This window comes from Astatotilapia calliptera, chromosome 2 (assembly GCF_900246225.1).
Source record: "Astatotilapia calliptera chromosome 2, fAstCal1.2, whole genome shotgun sequence".
NCBI classification, from domain to species: Eukaryota; Metazoa; Chordata; class Actinopteri; order Cichliformes; family Cichlidae; genus Astatotilapia; species Astatotilapia calliptera.
The window spans coordinates 25092644-25120434 of record NC_039303.1 but is presented as its reverse complement, the minus strand read 5'-3'; the positions used below and the strand labels follow the sequence as shown (position 1 = coordinate 25120434).

Below are 27791 nucleotides of genomic sequence, written 5' to 3'. Positions count from 1 at the left end.
GTGGTGACGAGTCACTGCAATGGTAACAAGTCATTGCCATGGTTTCCATCCAAACTCCGATTCTGTGTTCGAACGCACTGATACTGTGGAATGGATGCTGTGGGTGGGGAATAGGAGACAGCCAGCCAGCAGAGACCGCAGCAAGTGACGTGAAATGAGAGACTGTGATGTTAGTGTTTCATTCAGGTGCTAAATGTAGATGGAAAACTACACCTGCTTCATGCAGTTGCTTCTTGGTACTGACAGAAGAACAATGGCACATCCCAAAGGTGCCCTCCCGAAGGATCAGATCAAACAGCCAACACTGAACACATTCATCACCATCATCAAATCTGTAAGCTGCCGTCTGCATACACACCACAGAGGTATTCAAAGGGGGAGATTTTTTTGATATGGCTCACAACAGAGTCTTTGAGATCTCTTCAGATGAAGCTTATCACGCTCCCATTGTGACCACACTGGTAGGATGGAATGTCACTGTGTGAGAGTTTCTTTTCTCTCTGCAACAATAGAAGGCCTTCTCTGCTTGTTTCCACCCTGCATGACTCGCTGCGCTACAGTCACTCATACATATCTTGTTTTTTCCTTTCTGCTGTTTTTCTTTTATCTTTCAGACTATTGTGCATTATCACTTATGAAGCAGATTACACGGGAAAGCAAATGATAACAGTGTTAATAAACCGACCTTCCTTAAACCACTTGCCTAATGCTGTGTCGGCCAATCTCATGTTGCTACAAGTGGTGTTGGCATGGAACCTGTGTAGAGGTCCTTTCCATCTGGGACGTTTGGAGACCAGGTGGTGTCTTTGTTCCATTGACTGTTCCTGAGGAGTTTTTGCAATGCTGCAGGGTCCTGAGGTTCGGTAGAGAAAGCTACTGTGGTTGGGGAGTGCTATTAGCAAGCTGGTTTTGACTGGGGCATCCCTCTCAGTGCAATCAATACAAATATAACTATATAATGTTAAATAATATAATATTGTACTCTGAAAGCTTTACTTTATTCTAATTATATTATTCCTAACATGTTTTCTTTTCAATAAAGAACTTGAAACAAAGATGTGTGAGGCATTGTTCTTCACTTCTCAACAGGATAACAGTCTTACATTTGTAACCAGACTGCATTGTGTTAACTCCATCACCTCGTTGCTGAATGTTGCGTTTCATTGCTGCTGTCATATAGTTACTTCTAAATTATGCTTCTGCGGTGAATCTATTTAGAGATTACAATGTAGCCCATGCAAGTGGCTGATGCCTTCGCCAACATTTATACCTGTGTGGGCTGCGTCGATGGCAACATGTAGTTATTTTTCTAGGGAGGTGCATGTCAGGCCATGGTGTAGGTGACGGTGTTGGGTTTCAGAAGGGTTTGTGCTTATGGCCTGTGGCACAGATTTAACACAGAGGTATAACTCTACTGTCACAGGGCCTAAAAATATTTGGAAGGTGCATTGTCTCTCCACATCTGCTGCTTTTAGTGATATTTATTTCTAATTTCAGACTTTTCTGATTTCCAGTGAGTCCTCCCTGACATCACCAGTGGCTGTTGGTCCCTGGCTGTGCCACCCCATTTTAAAAAATCCATGTAACATGCCTGGGCGAAATCAGCTTTTCCAGCACTTTAACAAGATGGTGACCTGTCAGTGTTTTTAATGTTGTGGCTAACTGCTGTGGGCACACTTTATCTCACAGGGCTGCGGTCGTTTCCTGTGTCCCAGCATGGTATTACTATGTGTTTATCCTATCTTGGTTTTGAACATGGACACTGGTAAAAACTACAAATATGTACCGTTTTAAGTTTTTAAAAACACACTGGTTTGGACATCAACTTTCTTTTCATGTATTTGATTTCTTCTTAGACATATGTATTTTTTAAAGCCTAATAAATTCTAAAATTATCACTGGATTTGCACTAAAAACTGACTGCCATCTACACTGTGTGTGGCAGGAAAAGTTTCTGCAGGACCCAGCAGCAGCTTTATTGCTGAACTTGCAAGAATACACAGAACTTAAACCAGGCACGTACTGGAGAATGCTAACTGGGAAACACTGACCAGGCAGAACACACAGCATTGAGGAATGAGGAAAAAGAGGGGCTTAAATACACACAAGTTAATCAAGGAGATGGAATACATTACATAACACAGGTGAGCTAAGTCAGGAGTTAAAAGGGAGTTTTTCTTTCTTACTGTCACCAAATGTTTGGTCAAAGCCGGTTGTGTAATTGATAGGATTGCTATGAATTGGCGCTATATAAATAAAATGTAATTGAATTAAAAACCTTGAAAAATAAAGAGCAAAGGCTTTTTTTACAGCACAAATTTTGACATGTCAAAAGAACGAAGGTGTTTAAAATACCTTTAACAATGACTCTGAGGTATTCAAGTGGCGTAATACACCAACTGTGATGAGAATATGCGCAACAGCAGCATGCTGTAACAATGAGTGAGAAAAAGAAGTGCTAAGAATGTATCATTTTCACTGCTGCTTCTCCTTTTGTTGGAGATCAAAAGCCATGAAACCTATCTATTGTTTGTCACTAAAGCGTCAGGCTGCATTTTCTTTTCAACGCTGGGTACACCCACCTGAAGTTGTGTAAAATTTTCCAATACATACCTGCATGTTTGTATGTCCTTTCAGTTATATGCGAAAAATGCAAAGCTGTGCGACACAGAGCTCGTTTATCTGTTATCTCACTGTACCTCCACCCATCAGCTTAGCAGCGTAACACGTGTCTGACCTCATATCCTGATATGACAAGTTTCACATTCAGCCTTATTTGATTCTAGAGAAAATCACTGTTAATCTCAGGAAAACTTATGAAAATATTTTTAAAAAAGCATGCTTTGGATTTTCTTGGCAATCTGCTAATGTGTGGCCCAAATAAAATAAAACACTGGATGGAAAAAAAAAAACATTAGCTGGAACACGATACATAGCACCTCTCTGACACTTACCACGAACAATCTGGGGGCAGTTTGCTTGGCAGTTTATCCAATCAGTGCAGTAAGTTGGATCTCCTGCTGATCCTGTTTACCGCTTATTCTGCTTGTCTTCTCAGTGTTATCATCAGTCCAGATGTAATCTTTATAATTACAAAAAAAAGCTTTGTTGCTCATGTTAAACGTAAACAGTTTTTAAGGTCACATATGTACTTCGTGGGGAAAACTTGAGGGCCTACTTTACACTGCATTCATCCCATTGGAGGGCACTGCTACTTCACTGGCAGTTGTAATTTTGAGCCCTTATTGAGCCCCACTTTTTCTCTTTTACTTCAAAATACCAAAAAAAAATAAAAAAAAGAGGCTACAACATTCGGATGTTTCAGTCAAGCTTCGAAATCATGATTAAAAATCAAACAAATTCATCAAAATACTACTTGATCAATGGTGACGTTTAATCGCTTTATATAATATAAAAACCTTACAAAGCTGGAAGCTAGAAAACCAAAAATAAAACCAAAAATTTTTTAACAGGAAGAGACCTTTGACAGGCTTGTGGCAAACAGCCATCAGCTGCCGCTGGTTATGGAGTGAAGGGAAAATGATGAAGGGAACGGCACAGACAGATGTCAAACAACAAACTACAGGAGACATATGTGCAAATTAAAGCCCGTGGAGAGAAAGTGAGGAGAATGGAGGGGAGACGGAGATCATCACAGGAGATCCCCTCTGCAGTCTGGGCCTAAAGTAGCAATAGAAAGGGTTGGATAACTCGACCCAGCCTTAACTATACCTATTGCTTTATTGGCTTTGATATGTTTATATTTAGTTGCCACTGCAACCTGTTACCTTTCACCTATTTACTCAATGATTATTAAATATGACAAAGAGGGCAAAGTGCAAGTGTTGCGTTCATCTCTTTGCCTTTGTAGGTGCATGGAAAATTTTTTTCTTAACTCTTACGTTTGCTACTCCCGCATATCTCCATCCCAGCGGCTTGATGCCAAAGTGAAATTAACTCTGATAACGATACACAGTTCCCTTTAGTCTATTGTGCTTAACAGTCATGGCAGTGTTTCTGGTTAGTAAGAGGGATTAATAAAACCTGTATATTTGTTTTTAATGACACAGATGGTCCCCATCTGCACATAGGCGCTTTGTTCATTTGTTTTTAGAGGAAATTCATTTGTTGGGCCTTTAGCCATGGATTATAGACTTCCTGTCTTCTTCAAATCCAACTTGGAAATCCTTGCTAGACTATTATGATGACCTTGTTTGAGATTCCTTGCCCATGATGACATACCAGTGGAGCAACAAGTTCCTAAGTGAGAGCAGTGAAACATAAATATTTCTTTAACTGATGTATTAGTGTTAATGGCTGCAGCTTTAATGTCTGATACTTATATTATTAAATGTCTAATGCCCACAGTCTGCGAGGCCAGGCCACCTTTTTTTTGACTCATTCTTTTTACTTCATACTCAAAGAATCCACTGATCCACTCAGATGACCCCACAGTGAAGGAGTTCCCCCAACATTAATGTTTAGCAGAGCTCTCTGCAGATGGTGTCAGACCACGTGGGATGTCCATCCCCCTGTGTGAAGCTCTAAGGAGCAAATAGCTGAGATGGCATGGTATCAATAAGAATTTAGACATGTCATCAGCCCTGAGTGATTCAGAATGGAGGCAGCAAAGAGCCCATTCCTGCCTATAACTCATGTGCCTCTTGTTCTCACCAAGCACTTAAACACACACACACACACACACACACACACACACACACACACACACACACACACACACACACACACATTCACTCAGTGCCTCTTTTCTCATTCCTTCCATTCCTCATTGATCTGCCATCCAGGTCCTTGGAGAAAGAGGAGGGAGAGGACGGGTAAAGTGATCAGGCCATGACATCATCTTCTGGCTACCTCATCCTCAACACTAGATCCTGCAAGTGTGTTTGTGTGTATGTATGCGTATGTGTGTTTCAGCCATGGAGACAAGGATAGACTCATACTTTCAACAACACTTTCCTCTCTAGACATGAGGGGTCTGGGGATTAAAAAGAGAGAGAGAGAGAGACTAGACTAGTCTACAGTAATGATTTCCACTATGAATGAAAACATAGTACTTTTTCTTTTTTGGTCATAGTCCATCATAAGTAGCTGTTGTAGCTCAGTGTAAGCTTGCCCAAATCAGATGCAGCGGTTACTGTACAAGATGACTCAGCCTGCCTCACGATCACTGAGGCTGTGGCTGAAGCAACCACAGGATGTGACATAAACAGACAGGTAGGGACACCACCTGGTGGAGAGAAGGTGGTCTGTCTGACACGCACAGACAAGTGGGCGACTTGCAACACCCATCCATTATTAGTTGTGTGGTTGCTAGGCTACTTGGTTAATGCTGGAGGGTGAGGTTTTAAGTGTTTGTCAGCTTCTCGCCCTCCCTTTTCTTATCTTCCCTCATTTTCTCACCGTCAAAGATCACACGTGCTTGCATAGTTGTAACCGCGCCCACTTCCTACAGGAACAGCCTTTTATGGGCATACAGGTAAGACGACCATAGGGATGTGACTTTCCCTCACCTTGTTTCTTGTCCTTTTTCAGGATTAATAAAAACAAAGTTTTTGGTGTCACGCAGCAAGATTCCGCAGAGCAAATGGAAAAATTGGTGTTGTAAGCAGACATCAAAAGGATGAAACATCTTTTGACACGTTGTGGCTTCTCACGGATGAAAGTGTGCGTACGTGAAGCAGGCACATCGCAGCGGTTCACGGTGCTGGGGTTGAGCTTCCTCCAGTAGGTCAGAAATCCGTAAAGGGTTTAATAACAGTAGTCACATATAAAATCATCAGTGGATTTTAAACGTCTTCTCTTTTAATCTAAAAATACTTGATTACCTTACTTGTTCATTTATAACTATGCAAATTATATAAATGACTCATAGTTCTCAGATAAGACTGCCTTCTCTTCTGACACGGGTTAATTCAGGCCAATGCAGTTCCGTTATTTTCAATTTTATTCGTATATCACCAAAGCCTCAGGGGGCTTTATACTGTAAGGAAGAGACCCTACAGAGAAAAACACAACAATCAAACAACCAAGTGTGAGCAAGCACTTGGTGACAGTGGGAAGGAAAAATGTATTTTTAATAGGGAGAAACCTCAGGTAAGGGCAGACATCTGATGCAACTGGATTAGACATTCATTTCTCCTTCTTGATTGATACATTTCACACACACACACAGTCATGGCCAAGAACCGCTCCATTTTATTGTGTCATGACTCAGATATACTATTAGTCACTGTTAATCAATTCTTGGAGGCTGCTGACATCCACTAATATCAGTGACTGAACATTCAGGGGGCACTTTGTGGAAAATGTCAGCACACGGCACAATTTATTCCCAAAGACTTCACGTGTCATCACCTAAACCTCTATCTCTTATCAGGCTGACCAAGCCTCCATGCCACCCACTCTTTTAAACATTCTTCATATTAGGCCCTGCAGAGAGGACTTTTCCAGTGGTCAATCAGTGACCTCCGGTAGGTCTACATCAAAGAGACAATGTAGGTGGTTCTTGGGTGGGGTGAGGATGATGGAACTCCAACAGTTTGTGCGTGTGTGTATGTGTATATCTCTGCATGTGTCGACACACTGTGGGCTACAAAAGTGCCCACAGAACCATAACAATAACAGACACAATGGAAAGAACCCAGAGCACTAATAATGATGTCATGGTGTCTGTTTTGTGTGTACCCACGATTGGAATTCACCTCAGTCAAACACAACGTGGAGGACGTGTCTGGAAAAAGCTGATTAATGTTAAAAGATCATTAACAACCTAAAATATTAGTGAATTTATAAAATGCATTATCACTTTATTAAATGTCCCGACCACTGGCCGTCTCACCGATACCATAAGCGGTCTTGATTTTGCGTAATATTTGATACATCCAACAAAAAGAAAAAATGTTGCAAACCTTGGATTTTATGTAACCAAATGTAGGTGGAAGTATTTGTGTTTGTCTGGAAGTCATTTTGTACGAGGCGCGTCCGGAGGTTTACATAGATGAGTGTGTGTTCCCAAGGTGTGTCTTTAATAGTTATCCAGGTTGTGGTAGTGTGGAATCATGGCAATAAACTTAGATGTATGACATTTCAGTGACTAGTTCATAAAAGAGGAAGTCATAAGAATGCAGACTGGCACGTAATTTATTTGCTGTGAACAGTAAAGATTCGCTGTGCAGCTCTTACTCATGGATTTTGTAGACACTCTCTTTCTGAGTTATACATCTTCATTGTCTTCCTTAGTGACATCCGTGGGAGGAATTAAGCCAATCTTATTTAAGTCAGTCACCCTCTAGATGTGAATGCACGCAGTCTTAGGATAAACAGGTATTTTTCTCAGTCATTAGAGCATATCTGTAGCTCAAATGATTGAGTGTCTGCACCTGTCAGAGGGCTAGAGTACCACCTGGACTGACTGTCAGTGTATTTCAGGGCTAGAACAGAGATACAGACAGCCATTCACACTCACATCCACATCTACAGCCAATTTAGAATCACCAGTAAATCTAACATGCATGTGAGAGAAAGCATGGTAGAGAAACACACAAGTAAAGGGAGACTATGCCTCTCTCTGTGGACCCTTTTTTGCTCTGAGGCCACAGTGTTGACCATGTAGCACCAACAGATCATCCAATGAAAGTCTCAGTGTCTCGCCTGGCCCTCTCACAAAAGGTTAGTAGATGTTCACATACCTTCAGGATGTGAGAAAGAGTCTGTAAAGCTGTAGTGGTCTGTGGCGCCCCCCAGTGGTCACAGTGTGATCTTACAAATTCAGACTGGGTACATTTTTTTGTTTTCTACGACTTACCAAAAATCATAGTGAGTTAATAATTTGTTTAAAAAATTTACACACTATAAGACCTTCTTAATCCAAATGAACACATTAATGGATCACTATCATATATAAAGGTTTATATAATCTGTTGTATTTTATGAGCTTAAGTGGTGTCCAAAGTTTCTGTGTTTTTTGGATCTCTTTAATTGTTTTTTAGACTATGAACTATCAAAATATATTTTAAATAAGTCTATATTTTTTTATGTTTCATCCTAAAACAAAGCACTTTAAAACGAAGCTACTGATATCAGGAAATAACCTGTGAATCAGATTGCTACGATGCGCGAAATTAAAGGTTGCATGACCAAAGATTTCCAGTATTTTAAAACAGCTTCAAGATAAAGGCTAAAGTATTGCATCAGAACAAAAAATACAAAGAAAGAAAGAAAAGAAAATTTTGTATGAGACATTTTATTGGCATTGATGTGTTGTTTTACAGCCATCGTGTGCACCAACTTAATCAAATTAAGAGAAACACAATCATAAAATAAATATGAGGTTCTTTTAAAACACTATTTCCAAGTTTGTTTTGTTTTTCGAGATATTTGTAGAGAAAATACACACCTCAATTTATCGATAAACTTATGGATTTAAAGTGTCTGCACATTACTAGTGACTTTAGAGTACGACCTGATTATCCTACATACACATTTTTGTTAGTACTTTTAAAGAGCGCCTCAAACACAAGGCCTTCTTGTTTGCATTTTGAATACCCAAGAGTCATCTATTTGGCATAGCACATAGCAGCAAATAAAAAATAAAACAACCAAAGACTTGCTGTCTTCAGTTGCAATGTGAAAACATTACAGGCTAACATTGGACACTCCATTTATACATTGTGTATTTTAAACCTAACAGGCTCCAGGAAGTCGGCCTCTACCCTCTATTTCAGGACCTTTTCCCCCCTGTTGGGGGTAAGTTGGGGGGATGTTTGTGGTAATAGTCTGGTGGGGTGGGATTGGGGCTTGTATTCATCCCTGTAGGGACATAATACATGCTCTCCAGGTAGCTGTGGTCCACTGAGGGATGATTCTGAGGCTCGGGCTTTGAACCCTGACCAGAGGGATTTCTGTAGCCGACCCCGGAGCCGCTTGGGTGCATTGTTGCTGCAGCTGATGCTTCGGGGTACCGGGGTGGCTGGGGCTGGGCTGGGGGAGCAGGAGCTGCATAGGGCATGTACTGTGGAGCAGGGGCGTACATGCTGGGGTTAGGGAGGGGTGGGTAGGGGGCTGCGGAGGGCGGATACAGGCCTGAATGTGATATTGTTTGCTGTGGGATGAGCACTTCCACATATTGGCCAGTCTCTGGGTCAAACAGCATCTTCCTCAGAGGCTGAACAGGCACCTCAATATAAAAGTACTTCCCTGTTTCAGGATCCAGGAGCACTCTGCGAGGCGTCTGCCCATAGCTGCTTTCTGAGTACAAACTGGAGCTGTCACCCCCGTATTCAGAGCCATAGGAAGGCCCTGCCATGCTTTGAGTGCCACATAGAAACTGAGGATCCATAGAGGGAAGGCCAGGGGAGTGGTTGTGGCTGGGATCGCTGTAAGGAGCCCCAGTTATCAGCCCCGGTGGCTGCTGGTGGGGGGATCTGTGCACAGGAGGCCGTCGAGGGTCAATGTGCTGGGGTGGGGGCAACGAGCGGTCCACAGAGCAGGCCTGCATGAGTGAGGGGTGAGGAGCGCAGGGAGCAGGCTGGTGGAGAGGCTGGTATATTGTTGGCTGCTGGCTTGGACCAAAAGGGTTTGATTTGGGAGAGCCTGGCTGGTAGCTCATTGGCTGAGCATCGGGTCTGCACTGGTGGGGCCGAAGAGGAGGCTGTGCCACTGCGTATGGTAGAGCCTGGCCCGGAGAATGCGTGGGGGCCGGTGGGGTGAGGTTATGGGGACTTCGGTGATGGTGAGGAGGGTGGAGACCAATGTGAGTGGGGCAACCAGCTGTGCAGGGGCAGGCAGGAGGACGGGAGGAGGGTTGAAAGCGATTTGATCTCAAGGGTGTCAAATCCGGGAGCGTCAGTGGACTGAAGCTCTCTCGTTCATCATAGCTTGGAGGGTCATCAGAGGCATAAAAATGCAGGTCGTCGGTCCTCTGTGAGCGCTCACTGGAGAGAGATCTGTGGCATGGCTGGTGCGTATATCTTGGCAGTTGTGTTGTGGAAACAGCAGTGGGCTGTGTTGTATTGTTTGAAGTCAGTGGCACAGTTTGTTGTTGATGAAGGTTTGCTGCCCTGGGATACTGCAGCTGGCTGTCGCGATCCATAACAGCCGGCTGGCTTGGCTGGCTTGGCTTGCTGACTCCTGCTGAGGCGGGTGCGGTAGTTTGGCTTGCAATCGGGTCAGAAACCGAACCTGCAGCTGAGGTTACACTTGAGCTGGTGGTTGATGTTGGAACTGAGGTTAAAGCTTTTTGTGCACATCTGGCAGTCTGAGGAGAGGCAGCTGGTTGCTGCATCTGCCCTCTGTCACAAGTAGCCTCTGAGTCTGGAGGTTCTGCTGACTGGTTTGAGAGACTGGAGCTGGCAGTTGAAGTTGTTTTGCTGGGCGGAGGTTTGAGGCTGGACACCGCTGACACGGCTAGTTTTCTTGAATAATTAGATGTTGCTGTGGAGTCAGTGGAAATCTTCCTGTAGATTGTTGGCGAGCTCACTACAATCGTCTGAGTCCTCTCGTCACTTTGTGACTTTGCAGTCGATGTTGCTGCCGACGATCTATGTGCTTCATTTGATGTCACACCAAAATCTGCAGGTTTAAATTTGCAGTTCGGCTTTGGAGGCACGACTGGCTTTTGGGAATTTTTAGCTATGGATTTAACTTCAATGATTTGAGGCCTGCTGTTTCCACTAGAGTTTCCAGTAGAGCTTCCAGTAGAGCTTGTGGGAATGTCTTTTTTCTGTGGTTCTTTAGACATTGATTTCACCTGAATCGGCTGTGGTTTGAATCTCCTTATTGCAGGTGACCGCGGGGGGAAAGTGGGATCTAATCTCTTCACAGCTTCAAAATCTGACACGTCCCTCTGCTTGGTAGGGAGTGGGTCTTGTTCCTGAGAAAAACTCCTTAGTTTTGCAGTGTCTTTTTCTGCAGGATTTATGCTACCTCCCTCGTCTTCCCTGGTTTTTGTGGTTGCATCTGTGCTGTCAGACACTGCTGAGGGGACGGAAGTGGTAGATGAGGAGGAGAATGTCCTCTCTCTATGAGACTCATTCCAACCTCCGTCAGAAGGAGCAACGGTCTGAAGGGGGATCTCCAGAGAGTTCACATGCTTGCGGGGAACTCCTTTAACTCCAGATACATTCTGGCTGTCACCCACAACTGCTCCAATGTCAGCTTGGTAGCCTTTCTCCTTTAATAACATGGACACAGAGTGGCCACTAGTAGCAGGGGCACTACCAGGGGTAGTGGGCTTAGGTGAAATTGAAGCAGGCCTTGCTAGGATTGGGGTTTGGATCTCCATCTCCTGGGCGGGAGATGCAGATGTCCTGGTCTTGCTCGGTCCTTCCCTGATTAACACTACAGCAGTGGACACCTCTCTTTCCTTACTGGGCATTTTAGGGAGGTTTCCAAGCATGTGATGCTTCCTGTCTGTTCTTACAGCAGCAGGTTTATCCTCACTGTCTGGAACTTTGTGGATTTCTGGCAGCGTCTCTCGTGGTTCTGCTGTAATGTTTACACCAGGCTCACATGGTCTGGATATTTCAGTATCTGACGCTGTGTTGTTTGGTGCATTCAAAGACTGCAATTCTCTGCTCACATCGGTGATGGGCTTTGAAAAAACCTGGGATTTGTCACCTAGGTTCTCTGAGTCTTTTTTGACACGCGATGTTTTATTCTTGTCTTCTTTCAAGCAAACAGCTTTGTATTCTATTTGGATTGGCTGTGGACCAGACAGAGGCTTTCCTTTGCTGTGAGGTGGTGGAGATGGGGTTAACATTTTTGAGTCTTTTGCCTCCTCCTTCTCTTCCTCCGTCCTCTCCGCCATGAACTCCTCTGCTCTTTCCTCCCTCCTCTCCTCCCTCCTTATCCCTTGTCTTAAATCCATCTCCTCTGCTGCTATGGCCTCTTCTTTATGTTTTTCATCAGCAGTTTCTACACTTTCTTCAGCACTAGATGCTTTAAAGGACAGATTATAAGTATTCTTCACGAGCCGCCTCACATCTCTAACTTTGTGAAGCGGGCCTTTTGCTTTATTGTTCTCGTCTCCGTCTTCTTCTTCTGTTTTCTCATCCATGTTTTGTCTAAAAAATATATCTGGTGAAGTACTCTCAGATTTGCTTTCTGCTTCAGGTGTAAGACACACACTTAAAGAGGCTTTCTTTTTCCCCACAGCTTTCAGTTTGATCTCTTGCGTTTTAGACATGAAGGCGCCGTTGTCACCCTGTTGCAACTGTTTCGGTTCCTCCCGGCTTTCACACACGCCCCCTCTCATTGTTGGTCTGAACTGTGCGCTGTGGGCTGCATCGGCAGAAGGAGTTTCTGTGGCATTTGCTGAGTCGTCACCCTCCCTTTTGTATGTTTTGCTGTAGTCTGCTTGTTGTTCTCCACTTCTGCGCTGCTTACTATCGAATGGCACCTTCAGTTCTGATCGCATTTCAGATCGCGACAGCACTGCATTCCTGCTTTGAGAATCGGCCTCTTCACTGTCAGTAAGGGAAAAGGTAACACTCCTGCAGCTGCTGGATGAGCTCGGCCTGTTACTAGGTCTCACACCAAAGCTTCTGGGTGGTTTAGCTTCATCCTTGGCGCTTGGTTCCCCTCTCATGGGAATACTCTCCGATGAAAGGCTATAATCCGATTGAAAACTGGAACTTAGGTCATGTATGTCTGGTCTTGGTGATTCTTTAAGTGGTGCCACTTGACTCTCAGCTGGTGGACTGCTCTTCTCAAATGTGGGGCTCAATCCTTCGCCTGCTTGTTCATCAGGTTGTTTATCAGCACTTTGCATCTTTTTGGACAACACATTCTTGATCAGGCAAGAAGCCATCTGAGTTTTCGTGCATGTTTCATCCATAGAAGCAGATTTCTGGAGTTGGGATTTTCTGACATTGGGAAGATGGGGCTCAGGGCTGTGGTCAGAGGGGTAGTGCTCGTGCATTGCTGCTGGTGTACTCTGTTGCCTCACAAACGTCCCTCTCGATTGACTTGCCTGGGAGTAGCTTTCCACCATGCTTGCTAGCCCAGGACTGCTATTTCCACTGCTTCCGTCTTGCTTCCCATCAGCATCATTCCTCTTTTTCAGCTGGATCTGTCTCTTTGGGACTCCTCTCCTCAGCTTCCTGGAGTCCTCCCTTTCCACAGCCACATCTACGCATTCAAAGCTGCCCAGTTCATAGCGCCTAGATGGATCTAAGCCATCTGAGAAGTATGCAGATGGTTGCTGGGAGGAGAGTTCATCATGGTCCAACTTTGGCACAGAACCTCTGAAGTCAGCATAGGCTTGCCAGGCAGTGCCGATCCCTGCCGGGCTCTCCTGGGTAGATGGCTGGGAGATGTTTGCGGATGAGTGGTGGCTTGAGTTGTACATGTCAAGGTAATCTATATCAGGGCTTGACAGGCTGCGGAAAGCCACATCTGTAAACCACTTCACCTCATCGTCTGCCTCATCAAGTTCACTCCCCATGCTGGAGCTGGAACTTCGGCCGGGCCTGTATGAGGCCGCATGTCCGGGAGCACTGCTCTTTGTTCGGGGTGCAGGAGGTTGAGGTCGTCTGCTGGCAGCACAACCCCTGGTGGCTTGTTGTGAAGCGAGTCTATGAACACTCTGTTGTTGCTGTAGCTGTCTTGTGGCAGACGAGCTCTCCGAATAGGAATGCGCTGTTGGCAACCCTTGTCGGGTCTCTCTGCTTGTGGGAGCTGCACCGCGACTCGCAGGTCCTTTTCTATTCCTGGCACTGAATGACAGCTCAACCTGTTCCCCTCTGTAACTGGTGTCCCCCTGCGACCCCTCCTCTTCCGTTTCAGGAACCTGCTCCTCCCTCTTCCTATTTCTTTCCATCTCCCTATCCTTTTGCCTCTCTCTGCCTCTCTGCCTCTCCTGCTCCAGTGGCATTCCCCTTTCCATTCCCAATTGCCTTCCTGGGCTGACCCAGTGGGCCTGGCTATTATTGTCGGGGCTTTCCCTATTTGTCACCGCCTTCTTTAAATTGCCTCTAGGTGAGGATGCGCCAACATGAGTGGGACTGCGGCTTCTGTTCTGCCACTGTCTGTATGGTTTCTCAGGAGCGATGATGTGGACAGGTGTAAACCTGGTGAGTGGCGGAGAGGGGGTCCGCCTTCTGTTTGCATGATGGGACATGTCCTCTGTGAACCTCTCTCTGTTTTCAGGCCTAACTTTGGTTAACAGCTGTCCTCCCGAGGTCTCAGATGTAGATTTTAAAGAGCTGCTACTGTCAGAAGTTGGGGAATGAGCAGCAAACAGAGGCTGCGCAGGTGAATTTGATTTAACCCCGTGAACAGGTGAGAGGTTTGGACTTCTCTTCTTGGGAACTAGAAGATTAGGAGAAGGACAGTTGATTTCAGAAGGGAGATTATTATCAGTGTCTTCTCTCTGAAAAAAGAGGGGATGAATATCTGTTTTTTCCTGAGGGGAAGAAGCTGCGCCTGATTTATCCTTTATATTTACTTCCTCTGGTGTTTCTTCTCTCTCTTCCCTTTGCAGTTTTAGAGGGCAATCTAACTTTCCCTCTGGTAAAATAGGTAAAGGAGGTAAAGGCAGAGGAGCTGGTGAACTGCCTTTGATTTCAGCAACCAAAGGTGGAGATTTGTCCCTTGTTACTGTCTCAAATGAGGGTGGCACACTCTCTTTTCTCAAATATGTGGGAGACTGTGTTTCTGCGATAACTGCTGAAGAAGAGTCCCTATCACTCAAAAGGGTATTTAATCCAAGGGGAGGGTTGCAGTCTGCAGAGAGGGTTGCTGGTGATAGCTGACACCTGTGCGGAGAGGCAGCAGGTGATGGATCTCTACTTTTGTGCTGAGGTGAAGGACTTTGAAATCTTGGTTCAGGTGAGGGAGTTTGATGATTTGGCTGAGGTGAAGGTGTTTGGTGCTTGGGATGATGTAGCAGAGTTTTTTCAGTCTCTGGGGCAGAGCTTGTGAAGCAGCCAATGGACTCTGCTATATCGTCTCTGCTTGTGGTGAGGCTCCTTTCTTCAGAGGGGATGGGTGTATTATCTGGCTCTGGGACGGGGAGATGAGAGAGTTCAGGAAATGGGGGACTGCTCCTGTCCTCGGGTTGAACAACAGAGTAAGAAATTCCTGTGATGTGAGGGGAGGAAGTGAGGCTTCTTGATGGGGATGTGTCGAAGAGAGGCTCCAGCAGAGGAGAAGCTGATACAGGTTGCTCTTTCCTGCCAACCTCAGGAGAGGATGCTGTAATCCTGATTTCAGGTGAGGGAGAAGTATATCTGTGCTCGATGGGAGAGCAGCTGTCTCTAAAAGCAGGTGAGGGAGATAAACTATAACTTACCACAGGGGAAGTCGCCTGTCTTATTTCTGGTGAGCGTTCAGGAGAGGGAGTTGTTGACCCAGGTCTGGTCAGAGAGGCAGCGCTGAGCAAGCCAGGTGAGGGAGCTGTGTTTCTGAAATCAGGTGAGACCGAACCCTCCACAAGTTCAGGGGATGATGCTTTTGAAATGACAGGTGAGGGAGGGGTGTATCGTGGGCCAGGAGTGGAAACAGAACTGCCTGCTTCCACTGATAACCTTTGGCTTTCAGGAGTAGCTGCTGTTTCTCTTTCTGCAGTAGAGGGACCTGATGTGCGGGGAGAATCTTTTATCTCAGGCGTAGAGCCTCTGCTGAAGAGATCAGGTAAAGAGATCCTCCCTCTTAGATCAGGGAAAGGAGATGAAGCCTGAGTGTCAGAGGAGGAGGACCTATGACTAAGCTCAGGGGAGTCCGGTGTTTCTCTTAAATTAGATAATAAATCTGTGGGTGAAGGTGAAGGGGATAAATGAGAGGTTCTTAATTCAAAGGCTGATTCTGTAAAATCCTGAGAAAAGTCTTTGGATGGGAGCTCAGCTGGACTGCTATTTTGATTTAAGTTAGCAGCTTTTGGCTCAGGTGTGTCTTGTGCTACTCCAAACTCAGGTAAAAAATGAGGGTTCACCGATTCACAGCACGACTGGCTGATACAGTTTCTGGGTTCAAGAGAGGGACTTGGAGTTAGAGACTGATGTGACGGGCTGCTGTTGCTGTCTTTGAATGAAGGAGTTGTTCTTATTGGTTCAGGTTCTGAAAGCGTTTGTTTTGGATCAGGTGAGGACGATGAAGGCCTTTTTTCAGCTGAGGAGGAGGACAAAGATGATAGTCTTCTCTCTGGACTGAAGATACAGGGGCTGTTATGTTCAGGAGAAGGTGTCCTCTCACCAGTGCTGGGATTTTGGAAAGAAGGGCTTGCTGTGCTAAGCTGAGGTGCTGGTGATTGCCTTCTTGGTTGTGAATTTGCGCTGCTGTCCTCAGAAACTTCTGGATGACTAGAGCTCAGCCCTTTGGCCTCCAGAAGCCTCTGCAGTGGAGGACTGTAAAGCTTGTCTCTCGAATCTTCAAAGCCTTCCTCGCCTTCACTGGAGCCCTGTGCTGTGTGGTAAGAGCCAGAGGAATCGTTCAGCTCGTCCAACAGAGGTGACGCAGCAGCCGTCCCATCCACCTCCCTCTGGGAAGGGACAAAGGGCCCTACAGCGGGGCTGCTTGAGAGAGACGCCAACTCACAGTCGTCTCCGAAAATGTCACACAGGCAAGTGGTCTCGGAGATGGCGCTGCGCTGAGAAGGGATGTTGATAATGTCGAATATTTCAACGTGGTTGGGGGTGCCGTCACGATGGCAAAGGGAAAAGGTGCGGGGGGCACTACGCAGGAAGGAGTAGCTGTCCCCCTGGAGAGTCCAGCTGTCCATTGCTAGTCCACAAGCTCCAAATTCTCACTGTGGCCAGTCCAGTCTGCTCCTCTTGCCTGTTCTGGGCTCCGTTCCTGGACTAGAAATAAGATACAGTCATCTGCACATTGTGTAGCTCATTCATTTGTAGCACCAGTAATAGCTGATAAATATCTGTGAGAGGCAAAAGTATAGAAATTACAAATGTAGAACCTAGAATTGGATTGATTCCTTTTACTTAACTTCCCTAGAGTGAAATTATCTTTCGGTGCCCTAATGTTCTAATAATAACTCCATCTACAATACCTTTGTTATGTAACTTGTAATTAAACCAATACAGCAAGCTATATGAACATTTATTTTGACTCCAGATCTTTTTGTGCTACAGACTCAAAATCTCACAAGAAGAGATTTTGAATCTCACAAAGAGATTATCCTAGATACATAGAGTAACAATATTTAAATTAACTTTCACCAACACATATCCCTTATCCAAACTTTAGAAAAAGCCCTCTCCTTGTGCAAGTAGACAGAGAAAGGCTGATACTCTACCTTTAGCCACTGATGAAGACTTCCCAGGGACATTGAATTCTTCTTTGTTTGTGGTATCCGTCCCAAATCGGACAAACTACCCGTTCAATCCACAAAACACCCCAAGCTGACAAAACCTCTCTTCATAAGCTGAATCCAGGACTGAGAAGATCCGTCCAGCTCTGTCTGCCGGTGGCCCACTGACAGCACAGTGTCAGAGGCACTGCCATGTATCAGACTTGAATAGAAAAAGCAAAGAGGGGCATCTAACTCAGACATATTACATCTCCTGGACTGTATTTCTGCCCCTCCCTTCTGCACTGGCAACAGGGAAAGTGCTTACTGTATCTAATGTGGATCTCTTTTCTTTTGCAGACTGGGGTTTGGTTGGGCACAGACTTTCCTGTGTGAGCTGGGATGGGGTGCGGCACAGGGGTGGGTGGGTGTATAGTTAGCAGCAGGTGCTGATCCAGCCAGGACGGATGAGTGCGCCTGGAATCTGACACTTATAGCCAGCTCAGTCACAGGGCTCCTCTATATATAGACCAATACTATCGGGGCCAGATAGGCATAGTCATTTCACTGTGTGCTGGAGGAGAAAAAAAAGGGAAAAGTGGAATTTGAAGTACAGCACACACATTGTCCAGGTGTTAAATACATGCAACTTAACTTGCACCTTTGCTTATCTGTGTGTATCTGGGGAAAAGGTCAAAGTTTAGCACAGATTATCCAGTTTTGGTAATAACTCACATGCAGACCTCTGCTGAATTGCATTTTTGCGGCATGCAACAATTAAAGGTCTTAAACTTTCTACATCCTGCTGTTTTCCCCTAATAATATTGTTAAATATTAAGAGCCATGGTCTTTGTAGCCTATGAACATCCTTAGCTTTAATTAAACATTCATGAGTGCCCATCAATTAAATGCATGTAAAGTGTTAAGCCAAACCTACCAAACAAAAAGGGTCATGTCATTTTACTGTTCTTATTACTGTTGCTACAACTGTATTGCCCAATGAGTCTCAGGTTGCCTAAACATGTTGGTTGGTAGTGAGTGTGGATAAGCCCTCTGTCCCATACCTAATACCTCATAAGATTATCATTCAATCTCAGTCATTAAGTCATCCGTAGGAAGTGGAAAATGTTTGAGCACACAGGACTGTGATTATGTTTGTACAGTGGAACGTTAATGACAGGTTTTGTGTATGGTATTGTAATTTCCACTAAGCCTATTCTATTGTATTAAGCGACACACATTGCTAAATTAAATTTTATGGTTGACTGTGGAATTTGGAGTCACTGACCTCTGTGGAGCTGTTTACTGTGGCTCTAATCACAAAATATAAATACAGATATATGCTTTTTTTTCCAACAGTCATTGCGAAGATATCATGTGATTTTATGTGCAATGGGTTGCTGTAAAAAACAAACAAAACAAAACTGGGAATATCACTAGGGAAATGTGTGAAATATGGCTGTTCAGACCCATAAAGTATAAACCGCTGGACAGAAATGCATGCATGCATCAATGCGTAAGGGTGCACTGGGTGTGAGATAAAGGGTAAAGGAGGGCTGATAAATTTGAACCTCTGCGGTTATGGCAGTGCAGCAGACTGGAGGAGGACTCAGAGGGAAAGAATGATGAGCACCTCGGCAATGGGGAGCTTTGGTCTACATCACTGATAGATTAGTCACGCCACACTGCTCAAGTCCAAAGACCTCACCCACCCTTGCCCTCATAAGTTGGGCATGAACAATAAGCTCCAGTTGTGCTCAGATGTTTACAGGCATTCATCACGGGCATGGATGTCGTGGGAATTTGGGTTTTTTAAAGATTTCTTTGAACTGTTCTTTTTCCAGGTTGGAATGATTGTACAAATTGCATCTTTAATGGCTTAAAAAACATGAATTTAGTGTACCAGTTTGAATATATTTTGGATTTCCTCTTATTTGCATGGGGTCAAAGCATACATGCTCAATTCACTAATATTTGGTTAATTGTCCAGTATCAAGTTGCACCTCCATTAGATGCTTTTGGTAGCTATCAACAAGCTTTTGGCATAATTGTGCCTGGATATTTGACCACTCTTCTCAGCATGTTTGGTATACTTCATCTAAATCGGTTAGTTAACTGGCAAAGACTCTGCTTTCAAGCTTATTCCACAACCTGTCAATAGGGTTGCAATCAGGGCTTTGGGAAGGCCATTCCAGAAGCTCTAATCAGCCTGTTTATCCATTTGATGTGTGTTTGTTATCACTGTCCTGTTACAACACCCAGTTGTTTTCAGGTTTCAACCATCCAGCTGTTGATTTAAGGTGGAGTTAAAGAATTTAGAGGCAGTCCTCCTCCTTCATTAATCTAACCATTTTGTGTAATATACCAGCCCGTGGCAGCAAAATAGCCCCAGAGCATGATGCTAACACTACCATGCTTGACAGCTGGTACAGTGTTCTTAGATTGAAAGCCTCACCTTAACTCATCCAAACATACCCCTTCTCACTGTGGCCCAGTAGCTCATTATCTTTCTCGCCTGACCATAAAACTTTCCTTCAGAAGGATTTGACTTGTCCATGAGCGCAAACGTCAGTCAAGCTTGAAGGTGTCATTTTTGGAGGAAGGGCCTTTTTCTTGGTGGGTACCCTCTCATTACACGAAAATTCAAAATAAATATAAAATTTAAGCACCCAAATCTTGTGGGGTTTTTTTTAAGTATTTAAAGATGCTTTCTGTACAATATTCCACCCCTAAAAAAGAATAACTCAAAGAAATCATTAAAAGCCCAAAATTACCATGATATTCATGCCCAAATTGAGTGCATGTAAACTTCTGACCTCAACTGTACATGCATAAAAAAAAACTAGAACCTTGCACAGAGCTTGGTACGGAGGTTGATGTTCAGTGTTCACATGCAGAGCAAATGCCAAATGCTGTCTGCTCACAGCACTCCCTTGTGTGTGAAGATAAACACGAATTACTTAAAAAAATCATTACAGGTAGGATACTTTTGCTGCTGGTGTTCTAACTGAGGGATATGATGTTAAACAAGGCTCTAGTCTCATGATGGGCTATTTAAGTGCCAGTATTTATGACAAACAGAAAGAATATAAACATATATATCACATTTCAAATCTATCTTTTTTGAACTGACCTAGTTGCTCTTTTAGGATGTGATTAACTTTGCACAGGCAGGGGCAACAGTAGCCACACTTCCAGCCCTCTCTCTCATTATTATTTGTTTTAATTATAACTGATTTATTAAAGCTTCGCCAGAACTAAATGACACTAAAGGTTGAGACATAATATTTAAAAGGTGATATGATAAATTTTCTACAAATAAACTCAGAAACTAAAATTGGGTTAACTATTTAGATTTGTTAATATAGATCTAAATAATAATATAGTATGCCGTGCTAACCACTTAACCTATGAACAGCATACAAGTATTAAAGTCTTGTACCCTTGAAGTCGTGCTTGAATTAGTCTGTCGCAGAGACACTGACTTTTATTTTGAAACGATACGTTAGCGTAGGATGCGACGCAGGAAGATCCGCATTACGGTGCTGCCGAAGTGTTGTCATAACACAGAAGTGGCTAACGCTAATGTTTGCTAAGTAATTAGCACGGCAGGTGAGTGCATTTTTTTTATTTAAAAAATATCTGTCAAAATTCAGTTGAACCGCGACGTGTGTGTTGACTGTTAGGATAAGGCAAAATAGTGCAGATAAGCGGGTTGACATTCTCTCCTGAAATTATTTGGGCCTTGTCAGTTAGCAGATCGCTAACATCTACTAGTTAACTAGCTGCTAGCAATGACGAGCTTTTGTAGCCAGCTAGTGACTGCGATTCCGTTTGTTTATGTTAGCTGTGCAGCGGCTTGTGTTTTTTTTTTTCTTAGTTAACATAATAATTAATTACGTAATAATTTATGGTACTTAAAAAGAGTAATTTTGAGTAAAAAATAACAACGTAGGAAACTTGTCATTAAAACGTTAAAAGAGAAGTCCGTTTGAGCCTTAATATTAGCTAGCTCCTTTACGGTAGGTGGACATGTTCTGTTGTCGGCTTACTAGCGGTGAGCTACGGCAAAGCGTTACCATTAAGTAAAGCTTTTCTATTTAAAAATTCTTAATTTCAGCATGCAGACATGTAATGTTTAATATCATCACTTGGTTGTTAAATTACAGTTACAGATGAGACGTAAATAGCAGGCCGCAGCATACATTGTGTGCTTGTTTGTGATGTTGTTAGGCCTTGCTAATGTTATCACGTAGGCCAAACTTTGAATCGGGGTAGGACCGAACAGCTGTTGGAGGTATTTTAAGACATTATTACTGATCGGGCATACTTGTTTTAGAGGCAGCTGTGAGATAGTCATGGTATTGTCAGTGTGAAATAAAAGTTGTTAATATCTCTGTCATTAAAAACCTGTAGTGTTTTATCCTAAATCTTGTGTTTACCTCTTAAAATGTCAGATTAAAAAAAAAAAATCTTTGTTCGGCTTATTTAATTACAAATGTTATTTGTTAAAACGTGCCTTTATAGAAATGCACATTTGTGTTCACTGAGAATCCCAAAGATTCTTTAGAACTTTTAAATAACTTAAAATTAATTTAACTTGGGGATTCCCAGTATGCAGCCATTCTCCAATTTTCTGTAAATGGTACTATTTATCGATGGTCATGGCAATTTGCACATTAAAGAACATGAAACTGACCTCAGGTAATTGTGCCAGTTTTGTAAGTATGCAAATGCTTTGTTATAAGGCTGGGGAACCCTGTAGTCAGTCTTAAGAGACTGAAGAAGAGACGTGGATGAGTGACAAAACATTTCTCTCATTGAAGATGCAACTTCCAGATGATATGCAGTGCTGTGCAAGAGCTACCCCTCATTCCATTAGAATCATGTCATTTTTTTTTTCAATTAGTCTAGTTCTCCAAGTTTTCTAAAGGGCATCTTTTACACTCATTTTTACATTTCTTTTTGTTGTTGTTGTTGTTAGCTAACAGTGACCTACGAATGACTCGAGTGTAAAAAGGCACCAACAGAATCAGTATCAACAAGGTTTTTTCAGTGTTGTATCTCCACACGAGTGAAAATTTGGCAATGAACCAATTTAGGATTGCATCTTTAAGCACTTTGTTAGTAGGAGCTTGTTGCAGAAACACATAAGTTGTTGAATCAAAGTTAGATTTTTTTTTTGGTTCAAATCATGGTTGGTATTTACAGAGTAGGTAGGGTGAGAATTTCAACTGTCTGTAAAACATGGTGGAGGCTATCTGGGTTTGCATTTCACCCAGTGGTGTTGGAGATCATGTCAAAATTGCTGGAATTTGAACCACCGTGAAATAACATGCGATTGGAAGAACTTAATTTTTCACCATGACAATGATCCCAAACACACTGCCAGTACAGTAAAAGCACACCTAGATAGAGAATACCAACATCCAAAGAAGAACTTTAAATATTCCTTCAAGAAGCCTGGAGAACTATTCCTGGAGACCACACAGAATAAATTACAAGAAAGCTGCTTAAGAGAGTTCAGGCTGTTTTATTATAAGTAGGCATATCAAATATTTCGTGTAAAATGTAAACAAATGATTGGTGGCTCAATACTGCATGCTACTGTATCATCACTACAGTTTCAAAAGCCTTTAAAATAAATATCAAAACATTTAGTTAATAACATATTTCTGTTTTTCTAGGTGTTATTGTTATTGTGTGTGCGGGTTCCAGCCTGAACCATGGAACAGTGTGCATGTGTGGAGCGGGAGCTGGAGAAGGTGCTCCATCGCTTTGTAATGTACGGCCACCAGTCTGAGGAGAGGCTAGATGAACTCCTGCGCAGCGTCTGTGAGATACGAGGACAGCTAGTTGCTTTTGGTAAGATCATGTATCAATGATTGAAATTGTATGGAAGGTTCGTGGTCTCTCTGTGCTCCATCTTCTCTGGTTTGGCACATTAAACCTTTACCTTTTTTCTCCAACAGGAGTACAAGATGCAGATTTATCGGTCCTATCACAGACTATGGCGCAGTGTTGTAAAAATATCAAAGAAACAGTGCAGATGCTAGCCTCCCGACACAAGGACATCCACGGCAGTGTGTCTAAAGTTGGCAAAGCCATCGACAGGGTGAGGAACGGCTACAGGTTTCTCTTCAACTTTCCTTGAAAATGTTTTAGAACATGTACGTCACCTCTGGCATGCTTTTCTGTAGAATTTCGATGCAGAGATCAGTGCTGTTGTGGCAGAGACCGTGTGGGACTCCCCAGAGAGACAGAAATACCTGAGTGAATCCATTGTGGAACACCTTTACAGACAAGGGATGCTTAGTGTAGCAGAAGACCTTTGTCAGGTAAAGAGCTGAAACCTCCAACCTTTATTTTTTATTTATCTATTTATTGCAAAATATTTGCCTGAATAGCTTTGATGTGATTCTTTATGAAATGCTGATGAGTGAAGAAATAGTTTTGGCTGAAATGTTGTGTTAATGCTGTTTTTGTGAAGATAAGTCTTAGAAATTCTTAAAAGTAGTTTTATTTTCTAGGAGTCTGGTGTAGTTATAGACATGAGCATGAAGCAGCCTTTCCTGGAGCTAAACAGGATCCTTGAAGCTCTGAGGATGCAGGACCTTAGGCCAGCACTAGAGTATGTGGTCTTTCTGTATCTATTGTTTTAATTATCTGCTTCCTTCTAACACAACTGATAAATCTTTAGTTGAGGAGTGTTTACGTTCAGTAGCTGAGTGTTTCTTCCGTGTCTTTGCAGGTGGGCTGTGACGAATCGGCAGCGTCTTCTGGACCTGAACAGCAGTTTAGAGTTCAAGTTGCACCGCTTGTACTTCATCAGCTTGCTCAGTGGAGGAATCAGCAACCAAATGGAGGCCTTGCAGTATGCCAGGCACTTCCAGCCCTTTGCTTCACAGCACCAGAGAGGTAAGCATTATAGTATCTCCATGTAACAAGAATTTAGATATTTTCTTTTTCTTTTTGTGTGTGTGTATTTTCACCACTTTTATTTATTCATTTTTGCAGACATCCAGATTCTGATGGGCAGCTTGGTGTACCTGCGTCATGGCATTGAAAACTCACCGTACCGCAGCTTGCTGGAGACAAATCAGTGGGCTGAGATCTGCAACATCTTCACCCGGGACGCCTGCGCTTTGCTGGGCCTCTCTGTAGAATCGCCACTAAGTGTTAGGTTAGGAAAAACATGAACAGTGAACTAGATCACCTGTCATCAAGTTTAACACTGGAAGTGGAACAGTTTTTAGTAATTATTAGACATTTGTCATCTTTATGCTGTCTTATCAACAATGCCATATCTGTTTCTCTGCAGTTTTGCATCTGGATGTATGGCCTTGCCTGTGCTGATGAACATCAAACAGGTGATAGAGCAGAGACAGTGCAGTGGAGTGTGGACACACAAAGACGAGCTGCCTGTAAGTCCTTTTAGAGTTTTTAAAATGCAGTTATCCCTCCTCAGAATAATTTCTGAGCCGTTAGCTCACTCGTGTCCTGTCTGTACCTGACAGATTGAAATTGACCTCGGGAAGAAGTGCTGGTACCACTCTGTGTTTGCCTGCCCAATTCTTCGACAGCAAACGTCAGAGAGCAATCCTCCCATGAAGCTCATCTGTGGACACGTCATCTCCAGAGATGCTCTCAACAAACTAACCAATGCTGGGAAGTAAGTCAGCAAAAAAGGAATTTATCTATTTTGGAAGTTGGTGTTGGTTTGAAAGCACTTTTACTATTTTCCAGGATCAAAATGTTCAGTTTTACTAGTCACCCAGATGCAAAGAAATGAAGACTTATAAGTTACATGCTGAGTCTGATGTTGACTGTAATTTCAGTCACTGCTTTCCCAAAAGATTTATTCCTGAACAAAATTGTAATTGCAGTTAGAAAATAAAATGCAAGTGGTTCACTGAAAGGTACAAATGTAGGATAAAAGAATTCAAAGATGGTAACACCTTGACTCTTGTCCTCCTCAGGTTGAAATGCCCGTACTGCCCCATGGAGCAGAATCCGTCACACGCCAAGCAGATCTACTTTTGATACGCTACTCTCTCCTCATCAAGGATGAAGTTGCCTGGAGCTGTTTGCGTCTTCAGGACCTTTTGCTCTGACCCTTTTCCTCTGTCCCTGGCCTTCTGGCCTGTTATGGTAAGCATTAAGGTTTTTTTCCCCAGTGCTCCTCTGGACTGCCTTGGGCATCCCGTCACCCACCTCGGACCCTCTAACTTTGCATAATATAAGGAGTCCAGAAAGGGATGGTCCATTGACAAACCTGTAGTAGAGTGAGGAGTCAGTCGGTAATGGGAACATCCTCACGAAGCAGCACCTATGAGAAAGGATCATCTATTGGAAGTCATTTGCAAATACCTGCAGAGTTATATGCTTATCTTTTTCAAGTATGTAATACTTGCTAGTGTTTGCTTTCTTGGCTTTATCAACTTAATTTGAGTTTGATGACTGCTTTTTTTTTCTTTCTTTTTATTTTGTTGGACAAAAGCAGAATGATAATGAATGGGTGTAGAGTGTGGGTACATGGTGTAGATAAGCAGTTTCTGATTTCAGGTTGGTAATAAACTTCCGTTATACATGAAAGCAACACGCTGAGTTACAAACTATTGAAGGTGTATTATTTGCTGGTGAGGGGAAACTGAAGGTCTCTCTCGAGCCGAACTCTGATTGTGATCCATTAGTCCTCCATAGTGTAATAAAGTCCTCACGTAGCTTAAAACTCACTGTCAGCTGATGCATCTGTTCAGATCAGATTATCCATCGACGGTGGGAACAGCTTTTCTTTTGTGTATGACCACACCAGCAAAACTTTCCTCATTATAGAAGCCATTTGTCTTGTTCTATGTATGTATTTAACAAATACTGAAAAAGCAAACAAACAAAAAAAAAATATATATATATCTATATATACTACTGTGAAATGTGTTTTGTTCCTGTTTTCTTTTGTTTTGTTTTTTTAATCACAATCACTGCAGTGGCTTGTGTAAAATAGTAAACAGAAGAGCAACAGGCACATTTAACACTACTACTGCGTAACTTTGAGATCTGACGGCTCCACAGTTCACATCACGGCTGCGCCATCGCTTTACTGTGCCCCCTTGTCGTATGTCCTGAGCTTGCACGCCATGTGATTTGGAGATGTAAATTGGTGTGATGGTAGCCGCATGGTCTGGCTTGCAGTGACTGTAGGCTTGTGGTTAAGCTTTACTTTTTGTGGATACAGAAGCCCTCTGGTCACTGTGGCTGTTGTTTAATATATAGAAAACGCCTCTGCTGCGTAGGGTTGGCTTTTATTTGAGATAGTCCGAATAAGTGACATTTAAAAACCCCTACATTTCCTCAGGGCTCATTGTAACAGTTCATACCACACTTTGCATTTAGTATTAAAGTTGTACATTTATAAAAGGAGTCTTGAACAAAGATTATACATCTATAGATGCAGATTGCTTTGAAGGTTGTGGAACGTGTGTGTGTGCGTGCGTGCGTGCGTGTGTGTGTGTGTGGATATACAGTCAATTTCTGCAGTCTCACAACATCCAAGGCAGTGTTTACCATGTTTAGATGTTAATAGTGCAAGTTTCTAGTGATGTCACCTCGCACATTACCGAGGCTTTTTTTTTTCTCTCAGCAAGCACTGCACCAGCATTACTCAGCTTTAGGTTTGATTTTGAATCAGTTCGGCTTTGTGTGGAGTTTCCTCTCCGCTTTCCTCCTCTTTGGTTGACAATCATTCTCTGCTTCTTTGACTGTCCCTGCAGATAGACCCCTAGCGCTTCGTACTACATGTATTAACTTTTTTTTTTAAATTTTTTTTAGCTGAATGTGTGTGTTTCCTGCTTTTGTGTTATGCGACTTTTATTGTAAATATTTATCCTCTAACATGTTTCATATACTTGCATCTGAAATTAAAATAAAAATTTATACTCCAGTTGGTTTATGGAGGCTTGTACTGGGACTTGGTGATGGACTGCTCCTACCACACGGGGAGGGATTTGTGTAGCTACCACTTGGTGGCACTAGTGTCAATCTAAATAGCGTTTATGTGTTTGAGAAAACAGATTTGTATTCCAGTTTCACAGCTAGAAATGTTATCTTCTGAAATAATTCACTAATATTTAACCAGCACATTAATTTATTAGATAAACTGTGGTACTGCCTTGCAGCGCTGCAGTACTCCCACAGACTGACAGCATGTGAGAGGTAAGAATCTTTCCTCATCCCACTTCAGTAAATCAATCAGCCTCTCTGGAGCTGCACGGTTATATTAAGCCTTAGTTTATATAATGTTTTAAATGCCAAGGTAAGGGCCTGTGAGTCAGCTGCAGCTCGTATTTATTCAGATTATCACCCTGCATTATGGACTTACATGTGCTCTGCCTTTTTCTCACTTTTGTGTTTCCATTGCACATTTTTTTTTCACCTGGAAAACAGTCAGGTGTTAAACCTTCATTCCTGCCAACATTTTCTTGGCATTCAGTTCAGGCTTGTGCATTTGTTGGTTTCTACAGAGGCCCCC

General features: G+C 43.1%; 2 protein-coding genes across 2 annotated transcripts; one reads left to right on the top strand and one right to left on the bottom strand.

Moving 5' to 3' along the window:
* Positions 1 to 8247: 8247 nt before the first annotated feature.
* Positions 8248 to 17637, bottom strand: LOC113034816 (serine/arginine repetitive matrix protein 2). The gene is made up of 2 exons (XM_026189882.1): positions 17270 to 17637; positions 8248 to 16817 (listed from the first exon to the last, which is right to left on the bottom strand). The coding sequence occupies exon 2, from the start codon at positions 16736 to 16738 to the stop codon at positions 8741 to 8743; it is 7998 nt and encodes a 2665-aa protein (XP_026045667.1). The 5' UTR covers positions 16739 to 16817; positions 17270 to 17637; the 3' UTR covers positions 8248 to 8740.
* Positions 17638 to 20728: 3091 nt separating this feature from the next.
* rmnd5b (required for meiotic nuclear division 5 homolog B) lies at positions 20729 to 26183 on the top strand. Its single transcript, XM_026189870.1, has 10 exons — positions 20729 to 20875; positions 22951 to 23128; positions 23236 to 23378; positions 23464 to 23601; positions 23794 to 23894; positions 24015 to 24181; positions 24281 to 24446; positions 24585 to 24687; positions 24781 to 24935; positions 25243 to 26183. Exons 2-10 carry the CDS (start codon positions 22990 to 22992, stop codon positions 25304 to 25306), a joined length of 1176 nt encoding a protein of 391 aa, XP_026045655.1. The 5' UTR covers positions 20729 to 20875; positions 22951 to 22989; the 3' UTR covers positions 25307 to 26183.
* Positions 26184 to 27791: the final 1608 nt, after the last annotated feature.